The sequence below is a fragment of the Monopterus albus genome, unplaced genomic scaffold (assembly GCF_001952655.1).
Source record: "Monopterus albus unplaced genomic scaffold, M_albus_1.0 scaffold300.1, whole genome shotgun sequence".
NCBI lineage: Eukaryota > Metazoa > Chordata > Actinopteri > Synbranchiformes > Synbranchidae > Monopterus > Monopterus albus.
Window position 1 is genome coordinate 35,763 of NW_018128180.1, and position 16,685 is coordinate 52,447.

The following is a 16,685-nucleotide window of genomic DNA, read 5'->3' on the forward strand; positions in this document are numbered from 1 at the left end:
TTCTATGATTTTAACATTCATGAAGTCCATGGATGTATAGTGTGGGGTGGATTCTTGTAGGATTATGAGTACTTGTCAGCAAACACTAGATGGCAGCAAAAAATGTTTGTGATTATTTCCGGATCCAGGTATATCCCAGTCTTCTACCCGGTTACCATGACCTCTCTCAGTTATATGGTTTTGCATAAGGAATTGCCTTGAGAGTAATGATAGTTACGCTCTGCTTGACAAAACTACTTGTAGATATTAGTTTAGTGTTATACACACTTGATATACAGTAAATGTGTGCAGTTGAGAGTCAAGTTGTTGTGAATCTTCTTTCCTACTATCCAAATTGCATGCTGTTTTGTTTTCCCAGTGCAATGTTCTTGTAATTTCTCAAGATTACCCTAGTGTTCTGTCTGTCAGTATTAGTCACAAACATTTATACAATAGCTAAAAGCAGGAAAACATCTGTCACAGTTGCATTATCATCATTTCTAATTGAATCTCTGTCCACCCATTTTACTGAACAGTTGTAAGTGGACTGTCTTAACAATTGTGAATGACAAGAGCTCACTAGGATACTGGGAAGTGTGGAACAGAACAAAATGGCTATAATGGTTTCATACTGTACAGATACATGGTGTTCCAATTTAACGGTCTTTAGAAATCTTGCAACCCAGTATGACAAAAATAATGAGACCTAAAAGAAGTCAAATCTTAACAAGGGACATATTAAAATGTAGCCTGGTGAACAAATAGGTACATGCACTTTGTACTGTTTCTACTCCAATTCAAATGCACAGTGTGATCTCATAATGTATACGATTATATGATACACATCTACATTTGATTCCTTGTGTGTGTAATTTTACAGCCTTCAGAAAAATAAATTTCTGCTTGGACGGCTTACTGCGGAGAGGAACTAATTCATGTTAGAAGAAAAAAAGTGGGACTTGAACAATGGAATTGTGCACTGGAAAGCTGGGTTGAAATAACAGACTGTTCATGTTTGTTGAATTTTGAACACATCTTTTCCGAGACAAATTATTCTACTGTGTTCCCACAAAATTGGTTCTAGAGACTAAATCGGAACTGAAAGTCGTCCATGAGAAAGAACAAGTGTGTACTAAATAATATGCAGTCACACACATATGATGTCATCAGTATGCACTTACTAATGAAAAAAGTGATGTAGCCTACATTAAGTGCCCTTGTGATAATCTGCACCAAATGTATTGTATTATAGCCTTAAATTTATTTATTTCAGAGGTATTTTTTGGTGGGGAGCAATCAGGCACAGACCAAACACAGAGTCCTGAAGATTGACCGCACAGAACCCAAGGACCTGGTCATAGTTTTTTTGCTGAAACGGTGCAGTACAGTCTCACACACCTGCATCATTTGTGATGATTTCAGACACTCCCTATTGTACAACTCCAGAAGCACAAAAACAAGCAATCATATAAGATTGGTGCCCAAAATGGCAAAAATAAGATATATGTTTTTATAACCTGGAATTATACTTTAAATGTGCCATATTTAAACAATAAGATCTCACCTTGGCCCTGGACACTAAGTCTTCTTTGCATTTCTCCTCCCTCCTTCTTCCTGCAATGCTTCCAACTATTTTGTGATGTCAGGGAGTTGTGTCTCCACGATGAATGGAGGCCCGTCCCCATGTGCCTTGTCCTCCTCCACCCCCTCCCCCCCCTCCTCCACCTCCATGGTCTTTATCTGACTCTGGCTGGCTCTGGGCTCGCTCAGGCTTGGGGTTGGGTGTGCATGGCGGGTCGGGCTGTTGGACTGACATGGTCCTGCGCAGGTGGGTGCGCTTGCACAGGAAGTCAGGCTTTGCTGAGAGACCAAATGACCCTTTTCTTAGGACCATGCGAACCGAAGGAGATTTCTTGGGTCTGGTTCTGTGCCCAAACTGAAGGGTGGAGAGGTGCGCTGCATAGCCCTCACTCAGGAACTACATACACCAAACAGAGAAAGGGTTAGAAAATCAGAGCACTAAGAAGATTAAGGCAAATGAGAAAAACCAAGGGGAAAATCAAATCCGCTGTGCTAAAATAGAAAGAAACACCATGAAAAACTACTCGAGAAAGAGATAAAAGACACAAATAGAGACTGAATTACCTGGCACTGATTTTGGTACTTCTTTGAAGGCCTGCCAACAATATAAATCTGTGAGGGGCTGAGGCCGAGCATGTTATAAACAGAGATGTCCTTCATGGAGCCATAAGCAGAGTTGATCTTAATGTGACACTGGTGAGAGAGGAAACAATCAGAGACGTGTTTGGCATTTCAATTTACCATGACCCAAGACTACAAACCTGAACTGCAAAAGAGTGAATCGATAGGATAAAAATAGAAATATCACTGTTGGGCAGAGAGCAAAGCATGTTTCATAGGCTTTATAGGAAAGGCTAACAGCAGAGCTAATGTTCGTATGTTGGACACACACTCTCAGAGGAGTACCTCCTGTATGAGGTTCCTGAGGAAGATGGTCTTTTGTCGCAGGGGATCATGAACGAGGCCCTCAGAGAAGAAGATCATTCCATGAGGAAAATTGTGCTGCGAAAGCCAAGAAACCACACGCTGTTTCTGCATATCAGGGCGGCCTGTGATGTAGATGATCAGATATCCCAGGTCCTGCCAGTGCCTGCATATAAATGCATAGCATTGGTCACACTTCAGTGGTATTCATTTTGATCAGCCGTGGCACATTTATGAAAAGGACATACTTCAACTCTTAAAGCATCTGGTATGCACACAAACACACACACTTACTGTACATCTGAATTCTTTTAATCCTCCTCAATCTTTTGTGAATCTCTTGAGATGAATAATTCATTCACACAAATACATGCATGCACAGACTCACCCAAACACATTCAGAGGCTGTTACCAGGTACCTGACAACATCAACAGCTCCAGGGCGGACTTTAGGGTCACTGCCCATGATTGACACACTGGCAGCAAAAGAGCCATCGATGCTGAAAACCACACACTCCATGCCCCATGGCAACACAGTCAGGTAGGCCTCTGCACTTGTTTGATCCCCCCTTGAAAGGAATAGAAAAAGGGAGCGAAGAGGCAGCATTTATACTGCACTCTGCCTACAAGCTCACACAATGATACAGAACACTTATATAGGGCTTAATTCAATAATTCCCTCCTTTTTTTGGCTATATCTTATTTGATGATGCAGCACTCTGTAACAGGCATGCTACATGGATGCTTACTTGACCACCATTTTAATCGGATAGACTCCCAGGCCGAGCTTCTTGATTTTGGGAATGGTATATGTGATTCTGCCGCTGCTGTTGGTTACCTCTGTGTCAAAGTGTACCCAGCGACCCGACTGGGGTTGTGTCATCAGCAGTATGTCCACCTAAGAGGGGCACGGTGGGTCAGTTGGCAGAGATTAATGTCAGTTAAAGCTGCATTAACTAACTTTTCCCTCAAAATTTTGACCATTAAGGGTGAAGTGAGAGCCAAAACAAACTCAAACAGTATCCCCTCCTCTTCACCCCACCTACCCAGTATCTGAAACTAAATCATACAGTATGTGGTCACGACAGCTGGAGACAGTTGTGGCAGTCAGGTAGTACAGCAGTAATAACTGGCTCCAGAACTAATGTATATGGAATATAAAGTCCATGGGGCCTGTGGTTTTCAGTGGGATTACAGCCACACACTGTCAAATAAAAAGGTTTAGTGACATGCATACGTATGTCTAACGTTGTTTGTAGAGGATGTATCTACAGTAACACAAGTAAATTATACAGAGGAATGTTTTTCCCAGTAATATTGATACAGTATTAATGTTCCAGCCATGATCACATCACGTTCAATGTTACAAACTTGACACACAAAATCATGAGTTGTACGTGAAACAAGAAATATTACATGTTACGGTTTGATAGTTGTGTTGATGGTGTACAGCAGGGAGAAGACACTTTTAGACAATTCTTTACTTTATTTATCCAGATTTGTGCTAAATCTTAGTTAATGCAGCTTTAATAGTTGATTCACATATATCAACAGTAAATAAATGTTTTTCACCTTCTCTCCAGTCAGAGTAACCATGTCTAAGGGGCCGTACATGAAGCGACCCACCAGAGTCTGGGGTCCATCCTCGGTAGCTATGACATCATTCACCCTGTGGTTGGCTGTGACGTTCTGTAGTTCATGACAAGAAGCATTACTATACATGCTTGACTCAGGACACTAGCACCACAGTTTTAACCCCTTATTATAACAATAATACACATTTGGTTTGTTTCACATGGATAGAAATCTCTGCATCCACACATAGTGATCCCAGTGCTAAGACCTAACTTCCATGCTCAAACTTAACATCTGTGACTTTGACACAGACACTCTAAGCTTACAAAACCCCTAGCATTGAACATAATGATGTATTTAAAGCTGCTATGATCAATATTTTTGATTCAAAAAGAATCTATGAAATTATTACTTGTTTGTGAATATATATATATATGTGTGTGTATCTACAGAGAATGATCACCAATTATTCCCAGTTCCCCTCTTTCAGTTCACTTGTTTGGTTTTATGGCCAGCAACTATATTGTCTTTTTTTTACTCTCACGAGTTTTATTGGCATAATTTCCAGCCACAGCAGGCAGCTGTATTCAATGAAAGAACTGATCATATGTTACCTGGCCAGCTGGTGCTTGTCTTTACATGACCGATACACAGTACAGCACTACACAACAAGGAAGAAAATGGCTAGCTAACATTTTGATGTGTTGTGTTTCCAGATTTCATTGTCCAGCCATATGCCTCTGAAGTATGCACAGTTGGACATTATAGAAAAAAACTACCAATAAAGCTTCCATGTTTAGTCCTTTCTTCCATATTACACCGTTCAGTAAGTACCTCTAAGTACTTACTAAGTGAAACGCTACCCCCTAAATGTCTTCTTCCACAGATGCTTGCATGTTAATAGGATATTTTAAGCACTCTAATTTATAATTCTCTGTTATGTGCCTCCATGACAGAAATTTTAATTTTCATGCTGACTTCTTTGCCATTTCTATAACTTCAGGTACATTTTGCTCAGCCTACCTGCTCTTGTTTAACACCCTGCTTTCTTCAACAATCTTCATCAGGATTTATACTTGTGATGAGCTGATAAAATGTTCCTTTTTGAAAAGTCACAACTTCACAAGTAAACAAAACCAGCATCAATAAATGTGAGGTGTTAATTCCACTGTTATATATTGCCATGATTTCATCAGGAACAAGAAGCTGCGATGACATTTTGTTTGCTTAAAAATGCTGTTTATTGACAGCACTCTCTGAAAGATAATGGAGCATGTGCACATATCAAATATTGCTAAGTGCTAATGTGCCCAACCACACTGTGGTGGCATTTTACTGTTTTACCACATCTGCTAATGATAATTGATTTAAAGGATGTGACATCTAACAGGGAAGTTGAACATTTCCAGCTGTTAGCCTGCATTAGGCTCGTCAACTATTAATTGTTTGACAGCACAAGGTCTCACTTACTGATCCAGTAATGGCAAGCATGTGGAGTAATGCATGTACACACATACATGCACAGAGTACATCAGTCTGTGAGTAATTTTAGGAGGCCTGATCATATTCAATATCCACTTAAATCTCCCTGACACAGTTCAATAACAACTCTGTGCATTCATATGTGAAAACATATGACACATGCGCCTCAGTATCACTATCCACTCAGACAGGGGACACAACATGTGCCTCAGTATCACTATCCACTCAGACAGTAGTGTGGAAGAATCCAGACCCCTGTCCGAGAAGGAGCAGCATGTAGAAGAAAGCAGAGCCAAACTAGTGGTCCCTCTCCAGCTGTGGCAAAGACCTCATACCAAGCAGAGGAAGTTCACAAATGGATGCCTGTCTGAATAGTATCACTCTGCAGCAGGTGAGCTGGCTGTTCTCAGAGCAGCTCTAAATCTCCACACACTTGATCATATTCAGGATGAGGCAACTTGTCAGAGCCTCTTTTCTTTAAGCACATCAGAAACATACCACTTGACCAAAGTGAGGCAAGAATAAGATGACACCGAAACATAGATGTTTCTATGGTTCAGTCACTGCCTTTAGAAGATGACACAAAGCTGCTGTTGGAGCGTTCAGTGGTTACCAGTGTGACCTTGACTGGTCTGCTCTGCTCAGAAACATCAAGTGATTCTGTGTGTCTGCCTACACCAGTGTTTTACGGTGGAAGTGTGGGAGTATTTTAAAAACTCAAATTTACACACCTTTCATGCAGACCAAAGTGCTAGAGAGCACTAAAGCCTCAGCTGTTAATACTAATGATTTTTTTAGAACACTGTAGCAGAAAAACACTTTCTACTGTGTGTGTTTGTGTGGATGGGTGTATTTATGAGAATGAAAGGCACCTCAGAGACAATATTCCAGAATGTATAATATCTTGTGCCCAAGCCAAAATGCTTTGTTAAAATATTTATGGATCTGTTGACATACAGTTTGACTAAAAATCAACTGAGCAACCAGAAATTCACATTTCCCATTTTTCTCGTGGGCTGGAGGGAGAGAATGGAGCCGAGTCCAAATGGTCTGCTTCCTGAGTCTTCACGCAGTCGCATCGCATGAGCTGTCAATAAATACACATGTATAGAAGAGCAGACATATGCCCACACAACTTGTTGAAATCATATCCTTCTTTCAGTAACAGTAATGACTCTAATTTGACATGAATATTTTCTGAACATTGCCAAAGAATAGACTAATAATAGAATAATAAAGTGGAAGGTTTACTATTTGAAGCCTTGAAATTACATCTGCAGTTATGTTGTTATGTTTAGGATCATAACAATTCTATTGGAAAGCATTTGTGACAAGAGCAATACTAACACAGATTAAGGGCTAAGGGTTGATTTGGAGTACTCAAAGAAAATAACTGCTCACTCCTTGAAAGAGGCCATGTATATCATTCCTGATTTAATCACTTAGTGGCTTGGACCTCAAGATGCTCCTTGTTTCTAACAAGTCAAAGACATTCGCTTAAATATGCTGAAGTGTTTTATTTAGCCCAATTTTAACTAATTGCTTCCTGTGCAGCTCTTAAATTCCATGGCAATCCTGTAATATGATTCGGCATTGAGTGGAGCTGAAAACCACTGAACCAAAATAATGATCTTCAGGTTTACTGGCTTCCTGATGCTTTCAATAGCACTTCTTAATTCCCCCTGGCTCTCCTTATTCTGCTCGTGTTTTCTCACAAAGAAGACAGAAAGGAGCAGACGATGGCAGGAAACACAGTCAAAATTCTAATCAACCGGAAAAAAAAGAGCCCCACACATTTAATTTGTGACTTTTGCAGATTATAGCGCAGTACAATGCCTCTGTCTTGACTATCACTCATCAAGGAAGGAAGAACATAACCTCATATAATATCTGTGGCTAAAATATTTGGGTAAATCTCGGTGTACATTGTTTATTTCTAATTGTTACAGTCAGTTCTGATGACTTGCTGACAAAATTCTTATCACATATTCAGTGTTACATGTGTAGAAGGAGCCCTAGCTAAGCAGCAACTTTCTACTGCACCATGTTGTTTGTGAAGCAAGATGGCATCACTAACTGAAAACAACTGTTCTGTAAGTAATAACATTTGGTTCAACAAAATGGAAAAGAGAAGAATTTAAAACTACCTTAAACTAAGGTTCCTACCTAAATAATTACAAAGGACACAGCACATGCAAAACGCATTAAAAAACAGCTTTTAGGGTGGCTGACCCATAGGGCAACATGTACAGCTTTATCTGACAAAAGGACTGGCATTAACATACTATGAACTTTGTAGCACAGTCCTTAATTGGGTCATGTCTTAACCAACATAGCAGGAACTACTTTGTGTTAAATGAAGTTTCCCAAGGGTCAACCCTTGGACCCCTTTCATTCAGTTTACATGCTCCCATTAGTTAAAATTAGGCACTTTTTGTCCTGGCAAAACAATTGTTCTGTTATTTTATTATCTCTGTCTGTTTCTCTCTTTTCATTTAGTCTGTTATTTGTCTCCATTTTATGTAATACACTTTAAATTTCTATGTGCATCAAATGTGCTATTAAAACTTGCCTTGCATGGTTGTGTCCTGTATATTACTCCATATTCTGTCTTAACTCCTGTATGGTAAGGCCAGTTCATAAAAAATATTCACAGTGGGACAGTTGATTCTGGCAATTATGTTGCCTGAGATACCAAAATAGGTTTCAAAATCCTATCATTATATAATTACAGTAACACACAGTGTGTAGTGTAGTGTTTCCAACTGAACATCCTTGTTCACTATCTTTATTTCCTACCTCCTACAGCTTTCTTGGTGGTGGTTTTGTTATTTTATACAGTATTATACCAATTGAAACATTTTAGCATATAATAAAGAGAAAATGAAAATGTAAAGAAGGTGTTAGATAATGTACTCTTCCTTTTCTGTGAAACCTGTTAGGGAAAAAGAGTAAAAGGGCTTTCAGATAGGACGCAGTATGCACTGCGCTTGCCCCAGGGGTTGGGCGCAGCACAGGGGAGGAAGGCGCACACATGCAAATGTTGCACATGGTGGACACCAGTTGCTAGGCAACCAAAAGGTTTTCTAGGAGGTGGTTAATTTAAAGCTCTGGCTTTAGTTGTATTGATGAGGAGGAGGAGCAAAAAAGAAGTGTGGGTCTGCCAAAGTCAGCTTCTCTTCCATTTTCTTTGTGGTCTGTCAGGTTCTCTGCAATTGGCCGCGCCGAGGTGTCATAGTAGAACTCTGCACCCAAGTTGAATTTTATTTAACTTCAGCACAGCGCTTAGGGGTGGTATGTGTGACCATGCACTGTGCTAAGCTCAGCACAGTGCAGATACGTTCTTGTGTTGCACAACACAGAAATGAATGGGTTTGATAGCTAAGCGTGGCGCCCACCATATCCTATCTGAAAGCCCCATAACACACTACTCTCCTACCTGTCGGAGAACAAAAGCTGCTACATCAGTAGACTCCCAGTAGGAGGCATGGAAAAGATGAGGCAGAGCCACTGTTGGGAAGGCAGTCAGTACATCAGGGCAGTACAGAGCATAGTCCAGCCTCTTGGAGCCCCACCAGATACTGGAAACTAAAGACCACCACCACATACAAACACACACACACACAGCATGTCATCAAGACAAGGAAGCTCCTCACAATGCACGGCGGGTTTCACCCCAAATCCAGCATCCTGAGACTGTACACTAAGCGGAAGGAAGGAGGCCGACCTGGCCAGTTTGGCCAAGACACCATGTCTTGGGGTTGTGGTGGGAGTAAGGGGCTTTGGCCATCATGCTCTTAGTTTTGTGTGTGTTGATAATAAAAAGTGGTGCTGTGGGGTTGTACAGTGTATGGGGCATACAGTTGCCCATGAAAAGGCTAATTCTGTCTCCAGCTCCTTCCTCAAGCTTAGCCTACGTTTCAATGCTTTAAGTACATTTTTCTCGTCATACTTTTGTACTTTTTTAAAGTTTTACTTACAGTAAAGGATACAAGTACTTCTTCAAGTACAGAATAAGGACCTCTGAGAATAACCTAAGAGCTCTGAAACCTTACAAACCTGAATTCATCTCCAATTCTACATTTACACTACTGAATAAATGAGACAGGACCGTCTTTCCTTTACCCTCCTTCCCTCCCACTCACTGTTAGTGATGGTGTTGCCCAGCTGGCCCATGGAGCAAACTGACGTTTCACTTTCCACACTGGTCACGCTGGCTCTGCGACCTCCTTCATCTACTCCTCCTGCCTCAGTCTTCGTCTCAGGGGACTGCTGTGAAACTGGGTCACCATGAGTTTGCTCACCTTCCAAAAACACGCTTGGATGTCCTTGGATACTTTCCGCTAGGGAGGGAGGAGGACAAGAAAAAATACAAGGACAAATGGAGAGGGAAGAAGGAGGGGTATGCTCTGATCACACAACAACAGACTGGCCTCAGTCTTTAAATAAATGCTATTATTTAGCCTAATAAGATAGACTCTTACTGTGCTTTATCAAGGAAAACCATAGTCAAGCACTAAAATGGAGTACAATGACAGGGACTGTTCTACTCTTGATGGGGTTGAATCAAAATGTATTGGCTTTGAAAATTCCGAAAAACATCTTGCTCTTGGCCTCTGCTGACAGGTAGAATAATTTATCAGGTTTGGTTCTTCTCTCCCACCGACACATCTCTATGCAACACTTTCCTATTTGTTCAGTATTTTTGCTGTATAATAAGAGAAGGAGAATTTTCTCTGGATAGCCAGTTTCACCAGACATCATGGATCTCCTTCCCATTCCTGAAAAGATGCAGAGTCTAGAACAAATGTGCTCGATCAGTAATTTAAGTCAAGTGTTTACTAGCTCAGTTCAATAGCTCATTTATATTAAACCTGGAATATGTTGTAAGGACAAAAGGAGACTCGGAAAGACTCAGGCCGAATATAATACAACTTCTACCTAACTGTACTGTCTCACATAGCTGAACAATACACCTGCATATACAGTATAGCCTGTCTCATTCTTTGCACTTCCACACCGTTTTCCTCTTCTGCCTGTATTAAGAGGCTCAAAAAGCTTTTTCAGCCAGACCCTATAGACCCTATTATCCTGTTACCTAGGCCTTGTATGTTGGTTCTATTATGACATAAGAGACTTGCCTCTGAATGAGCCTCTGCAGGTTCTACACAGTGTGCTAGAGATGAATGTTGACCTCAGACATGACCTTCAAACCAATATTAGTGTTTCTCCACCACTGCATTTTTGCCTGTGTTGGTTCTTGTTTACACGAGGACAGGGCTACGCTCCTCACACATAGCTGAGCAGAGACTGTGTGTGTGTGTGTGTGTGTGTCTGTAGTCTCTGCTCAGCTGAGCAGACACTGCAATGCTCATTAATCATGGGTGCAGTAATGGAGACTGAAGGTTTATCAAACAGATGTCGAACAAGCTGAACGCAAACTTGCAGAAATGTGTCATCTGCACCTACTTGCTGGAGGTCAACTCAAGTTCCCTCTTTATCTCTAAACCAGTGTGTGTCTGTTCACACACTGTGCATGTATCCCTATACTTCAGATGTGACAATGCCTTTTAGTCAATCACAGGTGACAGCCCTGAGAGCATCCACCCCTCCCCTGCCTATTCCTGAAACTTGACTGATTACTACCTCCTTGCCAAGATGTAGCTCCTGAAACCTATCTCGAAAGAAATCAGTGGAAACAAGAGCAGAACCCTTGTCAAGGGGTATAACTTCTGTTACAGGTCAGTAGGTTTCAAATGTCAAGATTCAAGGCCACTTCTTCTTTTGGACTTTTAGCAGGTTCAAGTCTCGTGCTCTTCACAAAGACTTTTCTGGCCTGTTTCCCTGTCTGGACCATTGACTGTGGTCTGGACTTAGCCCCAGCTCCCCTCATTAGTTTGCCTCATTGACTTTTGGTTTTTAGACAGTTTCTTTTCATCTAGTCAGTCTTCTGTTCCTTGCTCCCAGTTTGTGTTTCTGTACCTGCACTTGAGTTGCTTTCTGTATTTGTTCTTACATCTGCTGCTAGTAGGTCCGTGTTACTTTGTGTGTATTAGATAAAGTTAACTACACCTTTATCAAAAACTAAAGTCTTAAAGGTAGAAAGGGTGTCTGCCTAATAAATGCATTGTTGAGGCATTAATTGTCAACATCTATATCACTGTATCAGAGAGAAATTCTGAGGATTCTATTAAAAACTCTGAATAAGGGGCAGGTAGACAGTATACAATAACAAATCAAACTGGTTTTTGAGTTTTCCAGTTTTGGTGCGACAGAAGTGAAGCTTTTGAATGAGTTATAACTATGAATCTTAGTTTTTGCTTTGCTGTGTTTTTCCATCCAGCATTAGTTTTATGTTTCCTGTGCAGCCTTTGTCATTTGCTTTTCATTGCTGAGTCAGTTACATTTCCATTCAGCATATGTACCTGAATTTGTCAGTTTATGCCTGGTCCTGCTCCCCTGTAGTCATTCTATTGCTGTCACTGAAGTCTTGTTCTCTGGCCACTATATGTTTGTGTTTTGAGTGCATTTGGGTCCTCACTCAAGCCCTGGTATTCTACAGTGGAAACAGCCTACACACATTGCGAAACACATGGTATATTTCACCAAACGACTAAATGGGATGTAATCTGCTCATATGTTTGTCACAAACAAGATGACTCCACGTCTATATCATGCAATTTATTTGCTTCCATTATTGTAATATCAATGTCCTCCAACCTTTATGACCCATATGGTCATTTGTCCCTTCCCTCTCATACAACCCAGAAGAGCATCTCCTGAAATAGTGCTCCTCTGTTTGCAGGCAGAATTGCAAGAACTCCACCAACAGTAATGACAACATACATTGTACCAGCGAGTATTATGAACTTTCACCATAATACAGTCATAAACATGATTATGACAGTATGTGTACTGGAACTCCACTGTCATGGAAACTGTCATAAACATGCCATTAGGATTATGAAGTACTTGGTTAGGCTTAGGAACTAACCCTACTTGGCTCAATGAAAAAGATACTGCATTTGAACACTAGTCATTGGGGGAAAGTCCTGTGTTTTATATACAACACCAACCAATCCCAACCACCCATCTAATGCAGAATTTGTATGTATATACTATTTTGTATCTATATACCACATCACCCAACTTCTCCCTTTGTGCGTCATAATTATTACACTTTCTAGAGGTCGCCAAACTATTGTATAATGCGCTATTGCTGGTCATGATAGCTGGCACAAACATATACAGATTCATTTTTTACAGCAGGACAGTCTCTGCAATGTGTATCAATCCAGTGGGAAGCCTTTTAATAGGGAGCTGTATGGCTGAAGAGAGCTGAGATATAATGAGAGCCTGTTTGCCTGCTTGCAAGATATCAACCAGAATACATCATGCCTGGTTTGGTCTTTTATGAGAGAGGGTCCTGCTGCATTTTAGGAAAGAACAGATTCTCCAGTGAGTTTCCTTCAACACAATTTTCTGTTTAAATGAGTTCCACTCACACTAAACACAACATTAACATTACATATGTCACCTTCACTTGTGGATGGTGTGTGTGCCTATCTGCATTCGATATCTGTAACTGGTGATCAGTTTGCACGTGCACGTATTAAATTTAGCCTCCAGAATAGTCTGTTTTGCTTCACAAAGCAGCCAGTTATTAACTCTATCTCCATGGACTGCTGGAATGGCTATAAATAAACTGTCAGATGCAGCCACGTCTTTTGTCTGTGAGGGATCAGCATCTGCACCAGAATACAGATGAACAGCCTTACTTTCAGACATGAGGGAAAATCAGGTATGGTTAGTGAATCCCCACAAAGAACAATCCACATCTGAATGATGAATGGAATGGAATCTGGCACATGCTGCATCCATATCAGTGATGGTAGATTGGATGGCTTTCCATCTAATAGGGCTGCTTTTGAGGAGCAGAAAATATTTTGTTGATTGGGAAAATCCAAATTGCTGGTTTTACGGTTGTTTAGGGTGGTTTAATTTAAGTTAGGTTAAAACCCTGACTTTTGTTTTGATTGCTTTGCATTTATTTATTTAACCACAAAACAAGGAATAACAGCATAATTTTTAACTTAAATGTTACGTTCATTCTCAGTTAATCATTTAAAATGCGAAAATATTTGGCAGTGCCATCCTAGTCAATATAAGGATTTGTTTGTAATTTTACTGCAAAGTATGGACTTGGCAAAACAATTGGTCTGAAGCACTGTTGAGCTGCAACGATTAGACAACTGACAGCAAATCAACCTGCAACTATTTCATTCATTTCAGTTAAATTCAGTTTTATTTGTGTAGCACCAATTAACAACAAAAATCATATCAGGGCACTTTACATAGTAAGCTCTAGATCGTACACTAATAGAGTGAGAAGCTCAACAAATCTCCAATGAGCAAGTACCTGGCGACAGTGCAGTAACAAGTTTAATTACTCTAGTAAAATGGAAATAATTTGATTGTTTCAGCTGCTAAAATGCAAACATTTTCTTGCCTTAACCTAATTGCAAGCTGAACATCTTTGGAATTTGGACTGTTGATGGAACAAAACATTTCAGCACATAATGTTTGGCTGATAGGTTTGTTTTAACTACAGTTATGAGAACAATTATTAGGTAATTCATAATAGGTGCAACACTGTCACTTTATAACAAGAAGGTTCTGGGTTCATTCCCTGACCGGGGGCCTTTCTATGTGCATGTTCTCCCTGTGCCTGCGTGGGTTCTCTCTGGGTATTCCGGCTTCATCCCACAGACCAAAGACATACAGCTTAGGTTGACTGGTGACTCTAAATTGCCAGTAGGAGTGTAAGTGTGAGTGTGTGTGGTTGTCGGTCTACATGTCAGCCCTGTGATAGACTGGTGATCTGTCCAGGGTGGACCCCTTGCCCAATGTCAGCTGGGATTGGCTCCATCCCCCTGTGACCCTCTACAGGATAAGTGGTATAGATAATGGATGGATAATAGGTGCTGTCTTTAGTCGGTAAGAGAATGTAAGCAAATCCCAATGATAAAAGGTATTAAATTAAATTAAAAAAAATTAAAAATGCAAGAAAATAATGGCTAGGTTCAATCCCTTGGGTATTACTTTGGGTTCTCAAAGTGTGATACATTATTTTTTTACTATTTTGACATTTTATATAATAATTACTGGAATTAAAGCAATTAATAGAACACTTGTAGATATTTGAAATCTGACTGCATTTCTTTACTCTGATTAATTGATTGAACTCCTAACTTTTGTGGACACGTGTGAATAGCAGAAATAAGCTGTGAACACAACACTGACATGTCATTTTAATTTGATATGGCAAACCGTTATCGAACGGTTTCCTATTCACATGCCCAACAGTTACAATAGTATTCATTTTTCTGGCCACCTGGCAAATATTCCCTCTGCTTGGCGCAATTTCTTTTCCTCTAACTCATGATGAAAAAAATTCCAGCTGTCTAGTCACTATTAGTGTATGTTCACCAGCTAATTGTACCTCTCTGTCATTAGCTAGTAGGCAGGCAGGGTACAAATGGTTTTTAGAGCTTTTTTGCTAAAAACAGCTGCCTGCTGTGGCTGAAAATGGCACTCTGCGAGTGTTGAACAGTGAGTTTATAACCCAGACAGCTGGACAATGAAGTGAAACTCACTATAAAACTCTAAAAGCCTTGGGGAGCTGCAGCTAATTCTCTAATTCTCAACCCTATTGTCACACTGTTTTCACATTGTCATGATACACTGTTATTGTAAAATATTAGTTATAGCTGCTTTAGTGTGCAGCTGGCAGAAAATTGTGGGTTTTTAGAGGCTATGTTTTCTAACTGCCTTGGACACAGAGAGATGGGTTTATGCTTCTGTATACTCCTGTAGTTATCCCCTTCTGAGATGCAGTGATCAAACCTCTGGAAGGATTTTTACGAGATGGGGCAGGTTTTCATAAATTAATGGATTGGAAACTGACAATAAAAGATAATACAGATCGTGTCACTCTCTCTGGTGATAGATAGAATCAGGTATGGTGATTAATTAAACACCATAATCACCTGCTGGACCATTATGACGACAACTGATTGTGACACAAATCCATACACATACACACATTCAAAATGTTTTAATGGGGACCAGGTGTTCTGTTACTTTACCATGACACATTGTTGACTGCAATAGCACATTGTATGTTAAATGAATAATTGCACATTGATATTTATGAAGATATTGTATTGTGATAATTGAACATTTTGAATAGTCTTTTACTCTTGGGAGTGCAGGTGGTGTTTGGGTGTTGCCGAGGGGGACTGGCCATCCTACATAGGTAGAAAGGAAATCTAAAATCTAAATCAGTAGCATTCACAATTCAAACTTGTGTTGTGACTTTAGTCTACTCTGTTCGGCAGTTACTCACAGTTAGCAGTCTTATTCATATTTATTAGTTTGTGCTTTGTTAAGAGAAATAATGGCAGTACTTGCCTTTTCTTTATTTCCTTAGTAGGGTGTGGGGCCAAAAGTAAGACATGCCCAAGCACCTGCTTAAGAGCTGGAGGAGAAAAACATTGTAAGGAGGGAGAGGAGTAGAGGCAGAAACAGTGCTGATTTTTGTAATTATGTGAAGCAAATGTATTCAATTACTTATAGGATTTTGTATTTTTAATATTAAGTCTTTGCTTTCCATTTGTTGGTTTATGTAAATATTTATGACTATCTATAATATTGGTTACACCTGGTCTCTTCTACCTAATTTCCTCCAGTAGGTTGGTATAAAAGGCAATGAGCTGCTTTGTGGTGGGGAATTTTTTTGTGTGTATCCGATTATAGACTTAATAAAGGCAGCTGCCATTTGCATTTTACCTCTGTCTCATGACTCTCTGCCACAAAGCCTTCGCCAGTCACTGACAGTTGTTGTTTATAACTGAATTCATTGTATTAATTGTACATCGTCTGCAGTGAGTTCAGCAATTACATCTGCTCAGAAGTTTTTAAGACACTAAAGCAAGTGCATGTTCACATGCATGGACATGCATTCACCACAGTTTGTTATTATTAATTAGCCCTGACCTACACCTTTCATAGCAGCATTATTCTCTATCAGTCTCTGGAACATTAGCATGGCTCTCGTCTATCCATCCATCCATCCATCCATT

The 16,685-nt window shown here is 40.1% G+C and overlaps 1 protein-coding gene across 1 annotated transcript in view; it reads right to left on the bottom strand.

The window, feature by feature from the left end:
• The window catches only part of LOC109973685 (membrane-associated phosphatidylinositol transfer protein 3), an 84,017-nt gene that overhangs the window by 5,047 nt on the left and 62,285 nt on the right, over positions 1–16,685 (bottom strand). Inside the window, exons 12-20 of the mRNA XM_020623468.1 lie at positions 9,687–9,884; positions 8,981–9,129; positions 6,537–6,628; positions 4,057–4,198; positions 3,234–3,382; positions 2,904–3,053; positions 2,467–2,650; positions 2,125–2,253; positions 1,544–1,957 (exon numbers count right to left, since the gene is read on the bottom strand). Of these exons, the coding sequence (XP_020479124.1) occupies positions 1,622–1,957; positions 2,125–2,253; positions 2,467–2,650; positions 2,904–3,053; positions 3,234–3,382; positions 4,057–4,198; positions 6,537–6,628; positions 8,981–9,129; positions 9,687–9,884 (1,529 nt within the window). The 3' untranslated portion in view covers positions 1,544–1,621. The remainder of the gene's footprint in view (positions 1–1,543; positions 1,958–2,124; positions 2,254–2,466; positions 2,651–2,903; positions 3,054–3,233; positions 3,383–4,056; positions 4,199–6,536; positions 6,629–8,980; positions 9,130–9,686; positions 9,885–16,685) is intronic.